This window comes from Dasypus novemcinctus, chromosome 14 (assembly GCF_030445035.2).
Source record: "Dasypus novemcinctus isolate mDasNov1 chromosome 14, mDasNov1.1.hap2, whole genome shotgun sequence".
Lineage (NCBI taxonomy): Eukaryota > Metazoa > Chordata > Mammalia > Cingulata > Dasypodidae > Dasypus > Dasypus novemcinctus.
This window is the reverse complement of record NC_080686.1, coordinates 16617751-16634951: the sequence shown is the minus strand read 5'-3', so window position 1 is coordinate 16634951 and position 17201 is coordinate 16617751. Positions and strand designations below refer to the sequence as shown.

Here is a 17201-nt window from a genome sequence, read left to right as displayed (position 1 = left end):
CTGTCTGGTAATAGGTGGAAGGTGACTGGAGCAGGTTTGGATTGGAAACAGGGCAGGCTCTTGGTGGACTGTTGCCCTAGGGCTGATCTGGTGTGGAGAGGAGGTATCTTAGGTGGGAGAATTGTTGGCGCTCCTGCCTGATTAGTTATAGCTTGTTAGAGACCAAAGTCCCTAATCTGCTAGATAAGACTGTCAAAGGAAGACTCAAAAGAATAGAAATAAGGAAAGAAAATTTTACTTACAACAAGCTCAAGGAAGTGAGACTTCTTGAAGGAATGGCTTACCAAATGAAAAGCACAACAGTTATTTAAATGGAAAAAAAAAAGGTGCAAACTTACAAGGGCAGTTGATGCCAAGGAGCTAGGTGGGAACACTATGGTAGGTAAACAGCAGTGCTTTCTATGGTTGTCACATTTGCAAAAGCCAGGCATGCTTTTCCACATCAGTGCAGCAGAATAAAATTGTTTTAGTTAGGGACTTCAGCCTTATGGGGATGCTCAAGATTCATTTGTTTTGGGACCAGAACCAGATAGGATGTCCTTGTTATTTTGGTTCATACCAGGGTGCAGAGTGCATTTACTTAGCTATATGGAAAAAGGGAAAAGTGTCAGTTTTTGCTTCCCACTTCCTACTTGCCAGGCTAGGGGGTGGAGTTTCTATGTGTGTGTGTGTGTGTTTGTGTGTGTGTGTGTGTGTGTGAAGGAGTTGGGGGCATGCAGTTGTGATCGGTGGGAGGAGGTGGTCCATAAATTGTTAGGGACAGGAGTGGAGACTCTGGGAGGCTGAACCAAAGTTCAGATTGCCAGTTACCTGTACAGAGGTCAGTTATTGCCAAGTGAGTAGATAGGAGCGCTAGGGGAGAACTTGAGAGGTGAGAAAAGAAGAGAGCCCCACCTAGTACCTGAGGCACTGGAACAGGAGATGAGTGATCAGTGAAGAGGACTGTAGGAATAGCCTGAGAGGAGGAGAAGCAGCAGAAGCTAAGGATGAGAGTGTCAAAAAGTGGCCATGCTTTGTGTCACGGAGAGACCTAGAAAAACAGGGACTGGAAGCTCTTTTTGGATTGGTAATGAAGGGATCTTTTGTAAATAAATGCGTGAGAACAATTAAGAAAACAATGCCAAAAAAAAGAGGTGTATATATTAAAACAAAATTCTTAGAACAGTATGGAACTGATACAGAGAAGACAGAATAGAGGATTACAGAAGCAACTTCAAAGTAAACAAAGCAATTCAAAATATGGTGATTTGGCCACAAAGTCCAGAAGCTTAAAGTGAAAAACTGACAGATTTGAAATACATAAAAAATGTGGATCTTCTTTGGAAGAAGTTTGCAGTTGTGGGTGGGGGTGGCAGAGAAGTATGAAAGTTCTGTTTCCTTGTCTTGGGTGGAGTTAACTCTGAGTGTACCTTCCCTTCCCAGGTTCTCCTGTGGTCAGGGGACACTGTTCTGCATGGGATTTCGCTTGAAATCCTGGCTTGGCTTCTTTATCTGCCTTGTCCTGGTTGCTGCACCCCATCCCTGGTCTTTACAGGTTGTACATCCTTATAAATTCCTTGCACGTGAATCCTCTTCTCAGCGTCTGCCCCTGGAAACTTGACCCAAGACAAATCTGCAAAAAGGACACAGTTCCATAATTATGCATATTCAGAAACCTGCTTCAAGCTCATTGCTTCATTAATTGGGTTGTGGAACCCTAGTCACTGATATTCATCCCTTATAGATTTTTCTGTGTAATATTTTGTGTAATATAAGTGTCTTTAAAAATATATATTAATAAAGACACTTAGATTACACAAAATGTTACACAGAAAAATCTATAAGGGATTCCCATATGCCCCACTCCCCACACCTCCCACCATTCCCCACATAAACACTTTTTTCATTAGTGTGGTACATTCATGCAATTGATTACCACATTTGGACCATTGCCACTAAGCATGGATTATAGTTTACATTGTAGTTTACACTCTTTCCCACTCAATTCTATAGGTTATGGCAGGATATAAAATGGCCTGTATCTGCCATTGCAGTGTCATTCAGGACAATTCCAAGTCCTGAAAATGCCCCCATATTACACTGCTTTTTCCCTCTCCCTGCTTTCAGCACCTCCGGTGGCCACTGTTTCCACATCAATAATAAATTTCTTCCATTGCTAGAATCACAATAAGTCTATAGTAGAAAACTAGTAAGTCTACTCTAGTCCATATTTATTCCCCAACCTTGAGGATTCTGGGATGGGGATGCCCACTCCACCTCTAATTGAGAAGGGACCTCGATCCCCTACGGTGATGGATGGGACTCTTACTTGCAGTTGCAGACTCTCTTGGTTCCTTGGTATGGTGGTTGTCCCTCCTCACCTCCTTGTAAGTTGTCCTGGGTTTGTCCAATGAACTGGAAAGTAGGTGTTGCAACTCCACTGAGGCTCAGGGGCCAGCTGGCACATGGACAACCTCAAGATTGAAGTCTCCTGGATGTACATCTACCAACTCCAGTTCCAACTATAGGTTCAAATAGAAGGGACAGAAGAGGGATGTGTAGAGAAGTCACAACCGAGTCCAACTCTGTCATACTCAGGAGCATAAACTCCAAAGAAGGGCCTACTGGCAAGGCACCAAACTATGGAGCTTTCTGCCATGACTGTAGCACCTGGGTGTCTCCAGGGCCCTCAGGAGCCCCACAATTTGGGTTGGTATCTACTTTGGCAGTCTATGAGATCCAGCTGAAACATGCATAAGCGTTACCTTTGGGATGCCCTCCCGACTCACTTTGAAGTCTCTTAGCCATATAAACTCATTTGTCTTTACCTCCCCTGCCCCCTTAAGGTCTTTTTCCAGTTGCATTGCCAGTTGGTACCTGATAATAATCCCTTGGTGCCAGGGAGGGCCAATCCCAGGAGTCATGTCCCACGCTGGGGGTAAGGTGATGAATTGATGAATTTATATGCTAAGGTTGAAGTAGAGAGAGGCCACATTTGAGCAACATGGAGGCTCTCAGAAGGTAACTCTTAGGCACCCCACAGCACTAGGCTAAGCTGCACTTTCAAGAGCAAAGGCTCATAAGCATAGTCGTCAATATCAAGGGCCCATCAGTGGACCATCCTTCTTCACAAGTCATTGCCCCGCAACAACTTTTTAATGATTAAGGTAAAATTTGATGGCATTTGAATTACAAAAGCACATTAATAGTTTTAAAATTTGGTTTTACTCAGTGCTTATATCAAGCGCTTTTCCTTGTATATATTTTTCATTTAATTTGCATAGCCACTTAGTGAAGTAGGACAGGTGGTATTCTAAGTACCATTTTACTGATGTGGAAAATAGTGGTCAGGGATTAGTGATTTGTCCAAGTTTTATAATTGGAATTGGAACTCTTCCTCAGATTGACACAGATTCATTGCTTACCCCACCACAGAGGTGACCTGAAAGAGTTGGTGTGACTTCTGAACTATCCTGAGGAATAGGGCTATTCTGCCAACATCTCTCTTTTTTTTTTAAAGATTTATTTTATTTATTTCTCCCCCAACCTTGTAATTTGTGCTCTCTGTCTACTCTCTGTGTTTCTTTGTTGTGTGTTTGTCTCTTGTCGTCTTTTTAGGAGGCACAGGGAACCAAATCCAGGACCTCCCATGTGGGAGAGAGGCACCCAATGGCTTGAGCTACCTCCGCTCTCACTTGTTGTATCTCTCATTGTGTTTCCTTGTGTGTCTTCGTTTGCATCATCTCATTATCTTGTGGCATCAGCTCATTGCATCATCTGGCCACGCCAGCTTGCTGTCTTGCTTGTCCTCTCCAGGAGGCCATGGGAACTGAACCCAGGACTTCCCATGTTGTAGGCAGGCACTCAAGTGGTTGAGCCACATCTGCTTCCCCCAACATATCTTTTAACAAGGAAGAGTCTGTGTTTAGACAGTAGTAAGGGGAAGAGGTTCTTGCTATGTGATATACTGAGTCCTTGATGAATGGAGGAGTTGGGAGGTGAAGCTGGGTTTGGTAGGGGAAGATGAAAAGTTCTGTTTTGATCGTGCTGAATTTGTGAAAAATGGCAAGACATCTGAATAGAGGTAGATGACAGTTGGGGTGGTTTGGGAGAGTGGGAAGACAGGATTCTGTTGATTTGAATTTTGCTGAAGGAAAGAGTTTAGAAAAGAAAAACCAGGATCCCAAGGAATGAGCTGTATGGAGAAGGCTTGAGGAGAACATGGGGGGGAAACAGAGTATGTATGCTTGTTGGGAGGTTGGAGGATTAGGAGGGAGCAGAAGGACTGGTTCTGAGTCTGGGGGAGAGGATATACTGGAGAAAATGATTGTAGAAGCTAATCTAAAGTGGCTTTGGTCTTGATGAGTTAGAAAGCCAAGTCAATTATTTGACTTGGAAGTGGGAGCGAGGGTGAGACTTTGGATAATTTTCAAAAGTGACAGTTTATTGAGGCTTATTGTGGGCCAGGTGCTGTGAATTATTTGATGTCCTCTTCAGTACAATCCCATAAAGGCAATATAGTTATTATTTCCAATATAAAGGTAAAAAAACTCGGTTCCAAAGAGGTCACACAACCAGCAAGTGGTGGAGACCAGCTCTGACCCACCTGTTATTGACTCCGGGGCCCAGGGGTTAACCCTTGGGTTTTACTGCCTACGAGAGAGAAGACTGGGGATTTCTGTCTCACTTCCTCATGGTGGCTATTCAACTTTTATTGAACAAAAACAACTTCTTACTTTCTAGGGGGCAGATGATTTCTGCTGAAGATTGTGAGTTTATTCAAAGGTTTGAAATGAAAAGAAGCCCTGAAGAGAAGCAAGAGATGCTTCAAACAGAAGGCAGCCAGGTGACTGATAGAAACGTTATGACCACTGCTCCATGTCATTAAAAATGGTAGAGAAACACATTTTAATGACTGTGTAATATTTCTTTGAAAGTATGCACCATAATTAAACTGAAAATCCTTTTATTGGAAGACACTGAAGTGATTTCCAGTTATCTTGTTAATTTTGGAAAAAAATGTTGTATTGAGTATGTTTATACCTTCATCCTTTTCTATATTTCTTAGACTAGAGTCGTAGAAGGGAAATTACTATTTCAAAGAATATGAAGTTTTAAAAGTTATATAATTTTTTTTTGTTCTTTAAGAAAGAAACATTAGCGGTGTTTGAAATGCCTATATAATTAAAAAATTCTAATTCAGTAGGTTAAAGGGGGCATCATTTTAATACTTTGATTACATGGGATTGATTTATTTTTCTTTCCATTGATTTACTGTGTATTTATGTCTCTTGCGAAGTGTCTTTTTTGGGCCCCTTTTATTTTAATCTAAAAGTTTTGGTGTTTTCCTGATAGATTTATATGTTTTTTTTTGCATAGAAAATCTAATAGTTTTTGCTTTAATTGGGACAAACTTATTTTTTTTTATATTTACTGTTTATCTTTTAATTGTTTTGGAATTTTTTTTATATATAGTAGTTTAAAAAGTTTACATAGTTAAATATGCTGTTTTACCTTTTTTATGTGATAACATGTTTGTTGTAAAAAGTCGGAAAATACTATTAAGGAGAAAGAAGGAAATAAGAATTATTGTACCTGATATTTTTCTAGTTAAGATTACCTGTGTGTTGGGGAGCAGATGTGGCTAAAGCAATTGAGTATCTCCTTCCCACATGGGAGGTTCTGGGTTCGGTCCCTTGTACCTCCTAAAACAAAGGCAAACGACAAGCAAACAAATGAAAAAAACAACTCAGGGGAGCTGTAGCAGTTTGATATTATTGATGAATTCCAAAAAGAAATATTGGATTATGTTTGTAAACTGATCTTCTCCTCTGAGCATATTAGATTATATTGGATTCATAGGTTTACTTGATTAAGTAATTATGTAAACCTCTTGTGCCAGTAGGGCATTGAGTAAGGGTGGGGACTCACAGATAAAAGACTCACAAAGAACAGAGTTGAGGGTTTTTGATGTTGGAGTTTGATGTTGAAGCCTTAAGCTGGAGCCCCAGGAAGTAAGCTCACAGAGGAAAAAGAAGCCAGCCCTAGAAAGAGAGGACCCTGAGCCCAGGAAGAAGCAAGCCTTGGGAAGAAAGGAACCTTGAACCCAGAGAGAAGCAAGACCCTGGAAGGGAGGAACCCAGGAGGCCTGAACCCTCACAGCCGTTGGCAGCCATCTTGCTCCAACATGTGAAAATAAGACTTTGGTGAGGGAAGTAACTTAGGCTTCATGGCCTGGTATCTGTAAGCTCCTACTGCAAATAAACACCCTTTTTAATAACCAACCAATTTCTGGTATTTTGCATCAGCACCCTCTTGGCTGACTAATATAGAATTTGGTACCGGGGAGCAGGAAAGTGCTTTTGCAATTACTGAAATGCAGGAATGGTTTTATAAATGGGTAAGGGGTACTTTTTGGAGGAATTGTGAGATGCTTGGAAAAAAAGACGTACATTGCTTTGAAGAGACTGTTGATAGCAATATGGATGCTAAAGAGACTTTTTATGATGCCTTAGAAGTAAATTATTGGACACTGGAGGAAGGGTGATCTGTGTTTCAAAATTGCAGAGAACTTAGCAAGATTAACTCTTGGTGTTTTATGGAAGGTAGAATTTGAAAATGGTGAGCCTGGGCATTTAGCTGAAGAAATTACAAAAGTAAACCCAGAGAATGTGGCTTGGCTTCTGCTTGCAGCTTATAGCAAAACGCTAGATGAGAGAGATATGCTGAGGCCTGAGTTGTCGGGCACAGAGAAAACAGAAACTGATTCTGGAAATTGCAAGACTCTGGAAATAGGCTCCCAGATGAAAGTGCCCCACTGGAGGACTTAACCAAACTTGGAACTTGTAAATCAGGATTGAAGATGCAGTTATGTTGGAAAGACTTGTGGAAAGTCTTACTGTCTGATGGCTTGGACCCCTGCTTCCTGCATGCTAAACCAACAGACTTTTTGAGAGAGCTGTATGAACAAAACCACTGTCAGTCTAGAATAAAAGGGACATGGAAAGGAGAGATTGAAGGGGAAATGACTTCAAGAGGAAAACCATGGAAACAGAGATCTAGATTTAGGACATCACCTTGGGCTAAGAGAAGAACCCCACCCATGTGTACAGAGAGGGTGAGTTTGCCCCAGCTGCTGAAGAGGATAGATGTTCCTGTCCAGTGTTCTAGGAGAGTTTTGCTGCCCCAGGGTACAGAGGGAGTGGAGCATATTCCCCAAGGATTAGGGCTGTTAAGGTCAGCACCCCACAGGTCTGAGAGTGGTGGATCTGTCCCCCAAAGGTTAGCGAAGGCCAAGTGGTCAACTCATTGCTCTGAGAGGGTTGAACCTTTGTGCCAAAGGTTAGGGGGAATGTTGTCTTCACATCACTATACTAGGGGAGTTAAGACTTTTACCCAAAATTGGGTAAGGTATTACAATCATCCCAACACTCTTGGAAGGAGAGGTCTGGAGTTTGGTTGACATCCAGATGCTTGATGAGGGTGAAACCAAGGAAATGACCATTGGGCAAGCCTGTGGAAAGGATGGATTCCCATAGGGCCCCAAGGAGAAAAATCATCTTCTAAAGAATGACTCTCAGACTTTGAAATTGAACAGAGATTCCCTGCAAATTTGCTGAACTGTAGAGAAACTGTGACTCATGTTTCCCTCCCAGTTTCTCCTTATTGTAATGAAAAATGTTTATCCTTTGTCTGTCCATTTGTGTATTGGAAGCAGATGAATTTTTTGTATGTTTCAGAGGTCTAAAGCAAACGCGACTTTGCCCCAAGACAAACTGTATTTCTTTAAATTGTGATATGATTTAGTACTTGCACTGTAACTCTTTTAAGGTTTTTTTCTTGAATATTGTAATTTTTTTTTGGAATTCAGAGGGTGGAGTATAGCAGTTTGATATTATTAATGAATTCCGAAAAGAAATATCGGATTATGTTTGTAAACTGATCTTCTTCTCTGGGCATATTAGATTATATTGGATTCATAGGTTTACTTGATTAAGTAATTATATAAACCTCTTGTGCCAGTAGGTTTGTGCCTAGGGCATTGAGTCCCCATCCTTTGGTGGGTGGGGACTCGCAGATAAAAGGCATGACAAAGGACAGAGTTGAGGGTTTTTGATGTTGGAGTTTGATGTTGAAGCCTTAAACCAGAGCCCCCGGAATTAAGCTCACAGAGGAAAGAGAAGCCAGCCCCAGGAAGATAGGACCCTGAGCCCAGGAAGAAGCAAGCCCTGGGAAGAAAGGAAACTTGAACCCAGAGAGAAGCAAGACCCTGGAAGGAAGGAACCCAGGAAACCTGAACCCTCACAGCCACTGGCAGCCATTTTGCTCCAACACGTGAAAATAGACTTTGGTGAGGGAAGCAACTTAGGCTTTATGGCCTGGTATCTGTAAGCTCCTACACCAAATAAATATCCTTTATGAAAATCCAGGAAGCCTGGGCTTTTTGCATTAGCACCCTTTGGCTGACTATTAATATAGGAGCCAGTGTGGCTCAGTGGTTGAGTGCCCACTTCCCACTTATGAGGTCCCAGGTTCAGTCCCCACCCTGGTATCTGAACCCGGGACCTCGCCTGTGGGAAGCCAGTGCTCAACCACTGGGCTACACCGACTCCCCTGTAGTGTTTAGATTAAAGAGAAATCTAACCATTTATTACTTTTTAGGTTTTTAGTGTTGTAACTGTTGTTACTGGGATTATTTTTGTAATCTTTTCAATTCCCATATTCAGTGTGGTAAATCGGTGACAGATGTGGGTCATAGATAGAAAACTTAAGTTCTGGAATGAGTATGATTTAGATAAGATATACATTTTTCTAGAGTGTAGTCTTTATTACATGCTGCTTATTCTTTGAGGATTTATTGAAGGAATAAATACTGCTGAAACATACATCAGTTTATATTGCCTTAGGTGGAGAAGGTTTTTTAAAGTATTACCAAATGGTGTTGCATACACAAAACCTTGTTTTTGTGGGCCACAGAAGAGATTTTATGCGATAATTTTGATTACACACTGATTTATATGCTGACTTTAGTACTTGATCCCTAAAAGCAGATGCCGTGTCCCCTTTCTCCCCATCCATCAGATATTCTGATAAAGGGTTAGCTGAAGGAACCCACACACAATTGTTCTGAATCTCACATCAGTCCTGGGAAAATTGGTAGGAAAGACATTGTTGGCTCCAGTTTTTATTGAATTCCAGGGAGATTGTCACATAGTCGATAAGTTGTAGTATGGAGACAAGTACGAGCCTTCTGATTACAATCCCGGCACTCCTTTTGCTCTAGTATTTGTCTTCCCAGTAAGTGCAAAGAAATAAAGAAAAGGCCAATTCAAAAGTAATTATTATTTTTGATAGTCTGCATAACTGAATCTTTATGTTATCGTGGGTAATTGAAAGTTCATAGTGGCTAGATATGATTAAAAAAATCAGATGCAAGTCAGAGTATGGTCCTCCCATACTTCATCATAATGTTTGTAAAAGATTGTACATTTTTAAAAATTGAAAGTTGTTAGCATATGTACCCTAATTTATGAAAGAGAAATGTTTTACTGATATTCCATTAAAATGTTGTTTACAATTGAAAAACAATTATTAATTTCATTTTTTTTCTAGTGTGCTAAAACATTTATAAACCTGATGACTCATATCTCCAAAGAACAGACAGTTCAGTACATACTAACTATGGTTGATGATATGCTGCAGGTAATTATATTCTTTACTTAATACTTTTGGTGCTGTCATCTTTTTTTGTACTTCACTGTAGCAATATTTTTGTAAGATTTTGCTTATAACATTGGTTCTATTGTAGAGGGTAATAATGTATTTTTATTAATTATGTGAGTTGTAATTTAAATTTGGTCATACAAATTAAGATGGAAATGCTCACCTATGGCCTTTTTGCCATTTTTCATGATGTAATCAATATGTATCTTTCCCGTGATACCTCAGAGTTCTTTGTTGAACACCAGCGATGTTTGATGAATCACCTGAAGCTTTCTGGCTGCTTGGTGTATGTACAGGTGATAAGGTTCCTTCTCTTTCACTCCTTCCACAGATTTCAATTACCATCTGTCCCAGGCCTGTGCCAGACACTGGGGGTTCAGAGCTGAATGCGCTTTGCCTTCCAATGGGGTCTGTCTCTTTTGAAAGCAGTTTTGCTTCTCATCTGAAAGTTTTCCAGACTGAAAAGTTTGTGTGTACTTCTTCCCTCTCCCTGAAGACAAAAGGGCCTCTTTTATTCACAGTTTCGTGTTCTACACCAGGGTGTAATCTAGGCTCAGATTGCTCTTGAGGAGACAGGCCGCTTGGCTGCCAAATCCAGTGGCTGCCTGCATGTTTCAAGAGACTAGGAGAAAAGCATCAGTCTGGGTGTTTAGGGACATGGTTGTCTGTTGGTTTACTGGGAAAACCTAGTAAATGACAGCCTTTGATGTGCTAAGCTTGTGACACCTATTGGGGATACAAAGATGAGGAAGAACAGTGCCATCCATCTAGGGGCTGCTGTGTCACTTTATATTATGAGGGAAGGATCAGTATGTGGCCCGGCCTGAGGCCGGCCTGTCTGAGCATGACCTTGGTCTAAGCACTTCTCTCTTTAAAGTGGTAGTATTAAGATAAGTGGGGGCTCTTATCTTCTGCCTTGGTCACTATCTGAGATGGCACCTGGAACGAGGGAGCTATGAGTTGACATGCAGACCTTGATTTTTAAAATTTTTTATATATATACATGTACACACATATACACATCTTCAATTTTTGTACACATGTACATATCTATGTATTAAAAACCAGGATTTTATACTGACACCTCCAGGTTCATTCCACCTCAGTACCTCAGGATTCCTTCTAGTCTTGCCCCTTTCCATGTTTGTAACTCCCTTCTCTGGAAGTGAGAACACTTGATTCCCCTTAGCCTCAAAATATTTACTCATTTGGTATAATACACAGAAAGTAGTTTCAGAATTGCCAACCCATACCACTGTGAAAAACAAGCATTTTACTGAGAGTTCAGTATTTGTGTGCAGTTCCCTTTGTCTTTAGAGGGTATAGAGTCAGAACATTATGCTCAAGTTACTTTCAGAGTGGTTATGTTAATTCTCTGGGAACAAAATAACACACATAGATTCATTTGTTTGTGTTCTATTTCAGTTTTTTTCTCATTCTTGTTGATTTTATCTTACTTTTGTATGTAAAACATTAACATCCTTCTAAAGTGAAAACTATACAGGAAGGTATATTCAGAAATGCCACTGACCACCGCCCTGTCCCTGGCACCCATTCTCACTTGCTTCTTATAGATAACCAGTATTATTGGTTCTGGTTCTTTCTGTTTTTTTTTTTTTTTTTTTCCCCCCAACATCAGACAGGCAGATACATGGATGTTTATTTTGCTCTCTTTCTTACATGAAAGTACTTTCTAGATACAGTGTCTTTTTCTTTTTAATTTTGAGTCCATTCTTTGTGTTGTACAGTTCTAGAGTTTTTTTTTGGGCGTGTATGATTTTTGTGGTAACATATATAACACAAAATTTCACCATTTTAGCTGTTTTCTCTTATACACTTCAGTGGTGTTACAGTCACAGTGTTGTGCTACCATCGCCACCATCCATTGTCAAAACTTCTCCATCCAAAAGAAAGAAAAACTGTCACCCTGAACAGAAACTCTGTACCCATTAGGCATTAATTCTCTATCTCTCACCCCCCCCACTCCTGTCCCTGGTAACCTGTTTTCTGATTTCTGACCATGAATTTGCATATTTTTGTTTCTTCCTTCTTTCCCTCTTTCCTTCTCTTTTTTTTTTTGTTTTTTCATTTGTTTGCTTGTTTTGTTTTTGTTTTTAGGAGATATAAAGGATCGAACCTGGGACCTCGTACATGGGAAGCAGATGCTCAACCATCTGAGCTACATCTGCTTCCTTCTTGTTACTTCATATATATGGAATCATACAACTTCTGTCCCTTTGTGGTCTCTCTCCCATTTCTCCCAACCTGATGTCTTCAGGGTTCATCTATATTGTCATATGTGTCAGGACTTCCTTCATTTTTATGGCTGAATAATAGTCCATTGTGTGTATATACCATGTTTTGTTTATTCATCTGTTGATGTATATTTGGGTTGTTTCTACCTTTTCACTATGTTGAATCATGCTGCTATGAAGATTGGTTTACAGATAGGTATAGTTTCTTACATTTTGCTTGTTTTACTTAACAGATATCCTAGAAATCATTACATATCAGTCCTTTGAACTCTTTCATATTCTTATTTACAGCTACACAGTACTCCATTAGCAGGTGTACTGTAGTTTAAACAGTGCCCTATAGAATGGGCATTTAGGTTGGTTTCAATATTTTTCAATTACAAATAATGATGCAAAGAATAACTTGGTGCAAATGTATTTTTGTTTTTTTTGGGAGTGTACTATATGCTAAATTCCTAAAAATGGGATTATTGTGTAAAAGATAACCTACATATGTAGTTTTGTTAAGATAGTCCCTTATGTTCCATTTTCGTTCCCACTAGAAATGTATGAGATTGCCTGTTTCCCTGTAACCTTGGGTGCTGTCAAGCTTTTACATTTTTGCCAGTCTAATAGGTGAGAAATGATCTCTGAAGTTGACCATCTTTTTGTATGTGTAAGGGCCACATACATATATTCTGTAATATTTGATCATGTCTTTTGCCCATTTTTTCCATCAGGTCTTTGGTCTTATTTTTACCCTTGATTTTTAAGAGTTCTTTTTATATTGGGGATATATATGTGAGTGACATATATAACTGTTTTCTCCCAGTTTATCATTTGCATTTCAGCTTTGCTTATGATATTTTTTGCATGGAAAAAATTATCTTTCTTTTGATATAGTATAATTCATCAAAAAGAAATTTAACCTGAATTTTGAGCCATATTTAGAAAGCTTTCGCCTAAACCTAGTGTTTTAGTTTGCTAAAAGCTGCTGAAAGCAATATACCAGAAATGGGTTGGCTTTTACAATGGGGATTTATTAGGTTGCAGGCCTACAGTTCTGAGGCTGTAAAAATGTCCAAATCAGGGCCTCATCCAGTGATGTTTTCTCCCAGATTGGCACATGGAGGCATCTGCTGGTCCATTTTCTTCTGGGTTTTGTTGCTTCAGCCTCTGACTTCCTCTTTCCCAGTTCTGTTGATTTCAGCTCCTTGCTCCCATGGTTTTCTCTCCTTACTCCTATGGCTTTTTCTCTGTCAGCTTCTGGGTCGTCTTCTCTGTGTTTCTCTCTGTAGTTATCCCTTTTATAAAGGACTCCAGTATGAGGATTAAGACCAACCATGGGTCATGCCTACTAATCAAAAGGCCCTTAACAGAAGTAATCTAATCAAAAGGTCCCACCCATAATAGGTTCACACCCACATGAATGGACTAGCTTTAAGGACATAATTTTCAAGGGTCCATCCAGTTTCAAACCATCATACCTAGATTATAATGGAGTTTACCCATGTTTTCTTCTAGTACTTGTATACTCTCTTTTTTTATGTTTAGATATTTGGTCCATTAGGAATTGGTTCTTATATATGGTATAAGGTATATATTTAATTTCAAATGGCTGTTCATTTATCCTTGCCGTTTTTTAAAACATCAGTCTTTGTCTAGTCTTTTGAGGTGCCACCTCTAATATTAAATTTCCCTGTGTACCTAGGTTTATTTCTGGACCTTTCTGTACTGTTCCACTGGTGTGTCTATATTCATGCTCCAGTAGCACACAATTTTTGTTATAGAGGCTATGAAGTCTAATGCTCTTTGGAACTTTTTTCTTTTTCCCCCAGTATTTTCGTAGCTACTCGTGAAGGCTTATTTTTCCATATGACATTGAGAATCAACTTGTCTGGCTCTATTAAGAATTTGTTGTGATTTTTACTGACCCTGCATTAAACAGTTTATAACTTAGGGAGAAATGACGTACTTATGATATTGAATTTTCCTATCCAAGAACAAAAGATGTCTTCCCATTTGTTTAAGTATAGTTTATATCTTTCAGGAGTGTTTTATTGCTTTTTTCATAAAGGTTTTGCACATTTCTTCTTAAGTTGTGCGCAAGTATTTTTATCTTCCTTGTGGCTTTATATATGGGGTTTTTCTTCCATTTTATCTGGTTTGTTCATGTATATGAAAGCTAATGATCTCTGTATATTAATTTCATTATTTTGGTACTATCATTTCCTGTTTTTTGAAGGTTATTTCAGAAATGGGTGGTGAATTTTTCAGCACCTATAGATATAATTGAATGATATTTTTCTCCTTAGATCTATCATATAGTGAATAATATTAATGGATCCTTGCATTCAGGGACTAAATCCCATGTGGTTGTGGTCTGTTATTTTCTTGATTCTGTTTTTTGTTATTTTATTTAGGATTTTTGCATGAATATTCACTAGTGATATTGGTTTATACTTTTATTTTTTACATTCTGTCACTTATTTATATTAGCATTATACTTAATATAAGTTTATAGATTTTCCTTCAATTACTTTGCTTTGCAACTATTTATGTGGCATTGGGATTATCTGAGTTGACATTTAGGTAAAATTCCCTTGTGGATATATCTGTGACTGATGCTTTTTGGGGGATAGTTTCCTGGTGACTTGCTCTGTTTTTCTTTCTACAAAAGTTGGTCATTTTAAGCTTTCTGTCTTTAGTGGTGACAATTTTAGTAATCTGTAATTTTCTAGGAATTCATTTTCTCAAGCTTTTCAAATTTATTTGCATAGAAGGCTGCAAAGTAGTACTTATGATTTAAAACATTTTTTTTCTTTATTTCAGTGGTATATCTTCCATGTCATATCTTTGTATATTTCTGCTTTCTCCTTTTTTTTCCTTAACTAGTTGTTTTCCTATTTTGTTAAACTTTTTCCAAAGAACAAGAATTTCTGTATTGATTAGATCTATAGTTTTTCTGTTCTCTACCTTATTTTATGCTTTCTTAAATTATATTCTTCTTTGTGCTCTTTTTTCATTTACTTTTTTTCCCCTTAGCATTTTGAATTGAGAATTGTTATTTATTTTCACTTGTTCACTTACAAAACTAAAAGTGCTTGAGGCTGTGAATTTTCTTCATAGCACAGTTTTTATGTATCCCTTAAGGTCTTCTGTGTAGTGTTTTGGTTATCATTATTTTAATTTCTGTAATTTGGTTTGCTTTTTCTCTTTCAATGAAGGGTTATTTAAAAGTTTTGAGAAACTTTCAGGTGTTAAGTGTAATAAACTTTTAAATTAACTTCTAACTATATTGTTTCATGTTTTAAAGATAATATTTTGACTTTCCGGAGTTTACTGGTGCTTTCTTTGTTAACTGTTGTATGGTCAATTTTTATAAATGTATTTATGTGCTTCAGAAGAAGGTGCATTCTCCCTTATAGGGTATAAGGTTTGATATATTTCCATAAGATCTAGCTTCTTGATTATGTTATTTAGGTATTTTCTTTTTTTTTTTAATTCATTTTTAAAAAATATTACATTCAAAAATGACGAGGTCCCCATTCACCCCACTTCCCCCACAGCAACACTCTCCCCCATCATCATGACACATCCATTGCATTCGGTGAATACATCTCTGGGCATCGCTGCACCTCGTGGTCAGTGGTCCACATCTTAGCCCACACTCTCCCACGTTCCATTCAGTGGGCCATGGGAGGATCTACAATGTCCGGAAATTGTCCCTGCAGCACCACCCAGGACAACTCCAAGTCGGAAATGCCTCCACATCTCATCTCTTCCTCCCATTCCCTGCACCCAGCAGCTATATTTAGGTATTTTCTATCTTTATGTTTTATATGCTTGGTTTGTCTAATACTGAGAGTGGTATGTTGAAGTCTCTTATAAATGTATTTCTGTCTGTTTCTTCTAGCATCTCCTGTAGTTTATGCTTTATAAAGGTAGATGCTGTATTATTTGGTAAAAGGTTTTATCTACATTGTGAATTGTGGCATTTGGCATTAAAAAGTATCCTTTCATACTCAGTGTATTTTGGCTTAAATTCTACTTTGACATTATGAAAGCAACCTCTGCTTTCTTGTTATTAATATCTCTATTAGCCTGTATGTCTTTGCCCATCCCTTTTTTAGTCTTTGTAAATTGTGTTTTAGATGTGTTTCTTATATATAGTATAGAGCTGGGTTTTGCTTTCTGAGTTGGTTTAAACACCTTTTTCTTTGAATAGGTGAATTAAGCCATCCACATTTATTAATACTGCTAGGATGTGTGGTCTCAACTCTTGTCATACTGTGCAATGTCATAGTTACTGTGTGTATTATATTAAATTTCCTGTTTCATTTTCCATATCATGTGTTTTTGGTGCTTTTACTTTATGTATGTAGATTTATTAGAGAAGTTGTGAAATTACAAAACAGTCATGCAAAATGTGCAGAATTCACATATACAACAACCCTCTACCAACACATTGCATTGTTATGGAACATTTATTACAGATTATGATAGAACGTCATCAGGCTATTGCCACTAACTATGGTTGCTAGTGTGTATTTGGTGTATTTTTCCATAACACAGTACTTTCTTTTAGGTTGATGCAAGAAAATGACAATATTGGTGTTAACTGTAGTCCCTAAGTTCTATAAATTGCATTTTTCCCATGCATCTCCGTATTTTTAACACCTTGTGATAGTAATGTACATTTGTTCTAGTTCATAGAAGAATATTCTTGTATTTGTACTGTTAACCACAATTCTTATTCCCCTCTGGGTTCACTATGTTATTCAGGCCCTAGATTATTCTCTAGCTTTCTTTCAATTGACATTTACATCCCTAGACTACCCCTTTCAGCCACAGTTCCTTTCATAAACCAACTGTGTTAGTTATACTCACTATAATGTGTTACCATCAACTCTACCCATTTCCACACTTTTACAGTGAAGCTAATTAAAAATTCTGCATACAGTAACATCAGTACCCCTTCTCAGTCCTCATCTTATCTCCTAGTAACCTATACTCTAGGTTTTAACTCCGTGTATTTGTTCTTCATATTTAGTTCATATTAGTGAGACCATACAATGTATGTCCTTTTGTGTCTCGCTTATTTCACTCAGTGTAATGTCTTCAAGTTTCACATGTGAGATCATATATGTCCCAATTTCATTTCTTTTTACAGCAGCATAGTATTCCATCATAGGTATATACCACATTTTGTTTATCCATTCATTGGTTCATGAACACTTGGGTTGTTTCCATCTTATGGCAATT

The 17201-nt window shown here is 38.4% G+C and overlaps 1 protein-coding gene across 2 annotated transcripts in view; it reads left to right on the top strand.

Annotated features, from left to right (window-relative positions):
• Window positions 1-17201, top strand: part of ATP6V1H (ATPase H+ transporting V1 subunit H) — a 127372-nt gene that overhangs the window by 7060 nt on the left and 103111 nt on the right. For both annotated transcript variants that reach the window (XM_004479847.3, XM_004479848.3), the window contains exons 3-4: window positions 4723-4825; window positions 9592-9681. In XM_004479847.3, coding sequence (XP_004479904.1) covers window positions 4723-4825; window positions 9592-9681 — 193 coding nt within the window. The remainder of the gene's footprint in view (window positions 1-4722; window positions 4826-9591; window positions 9682-17201) is intronic.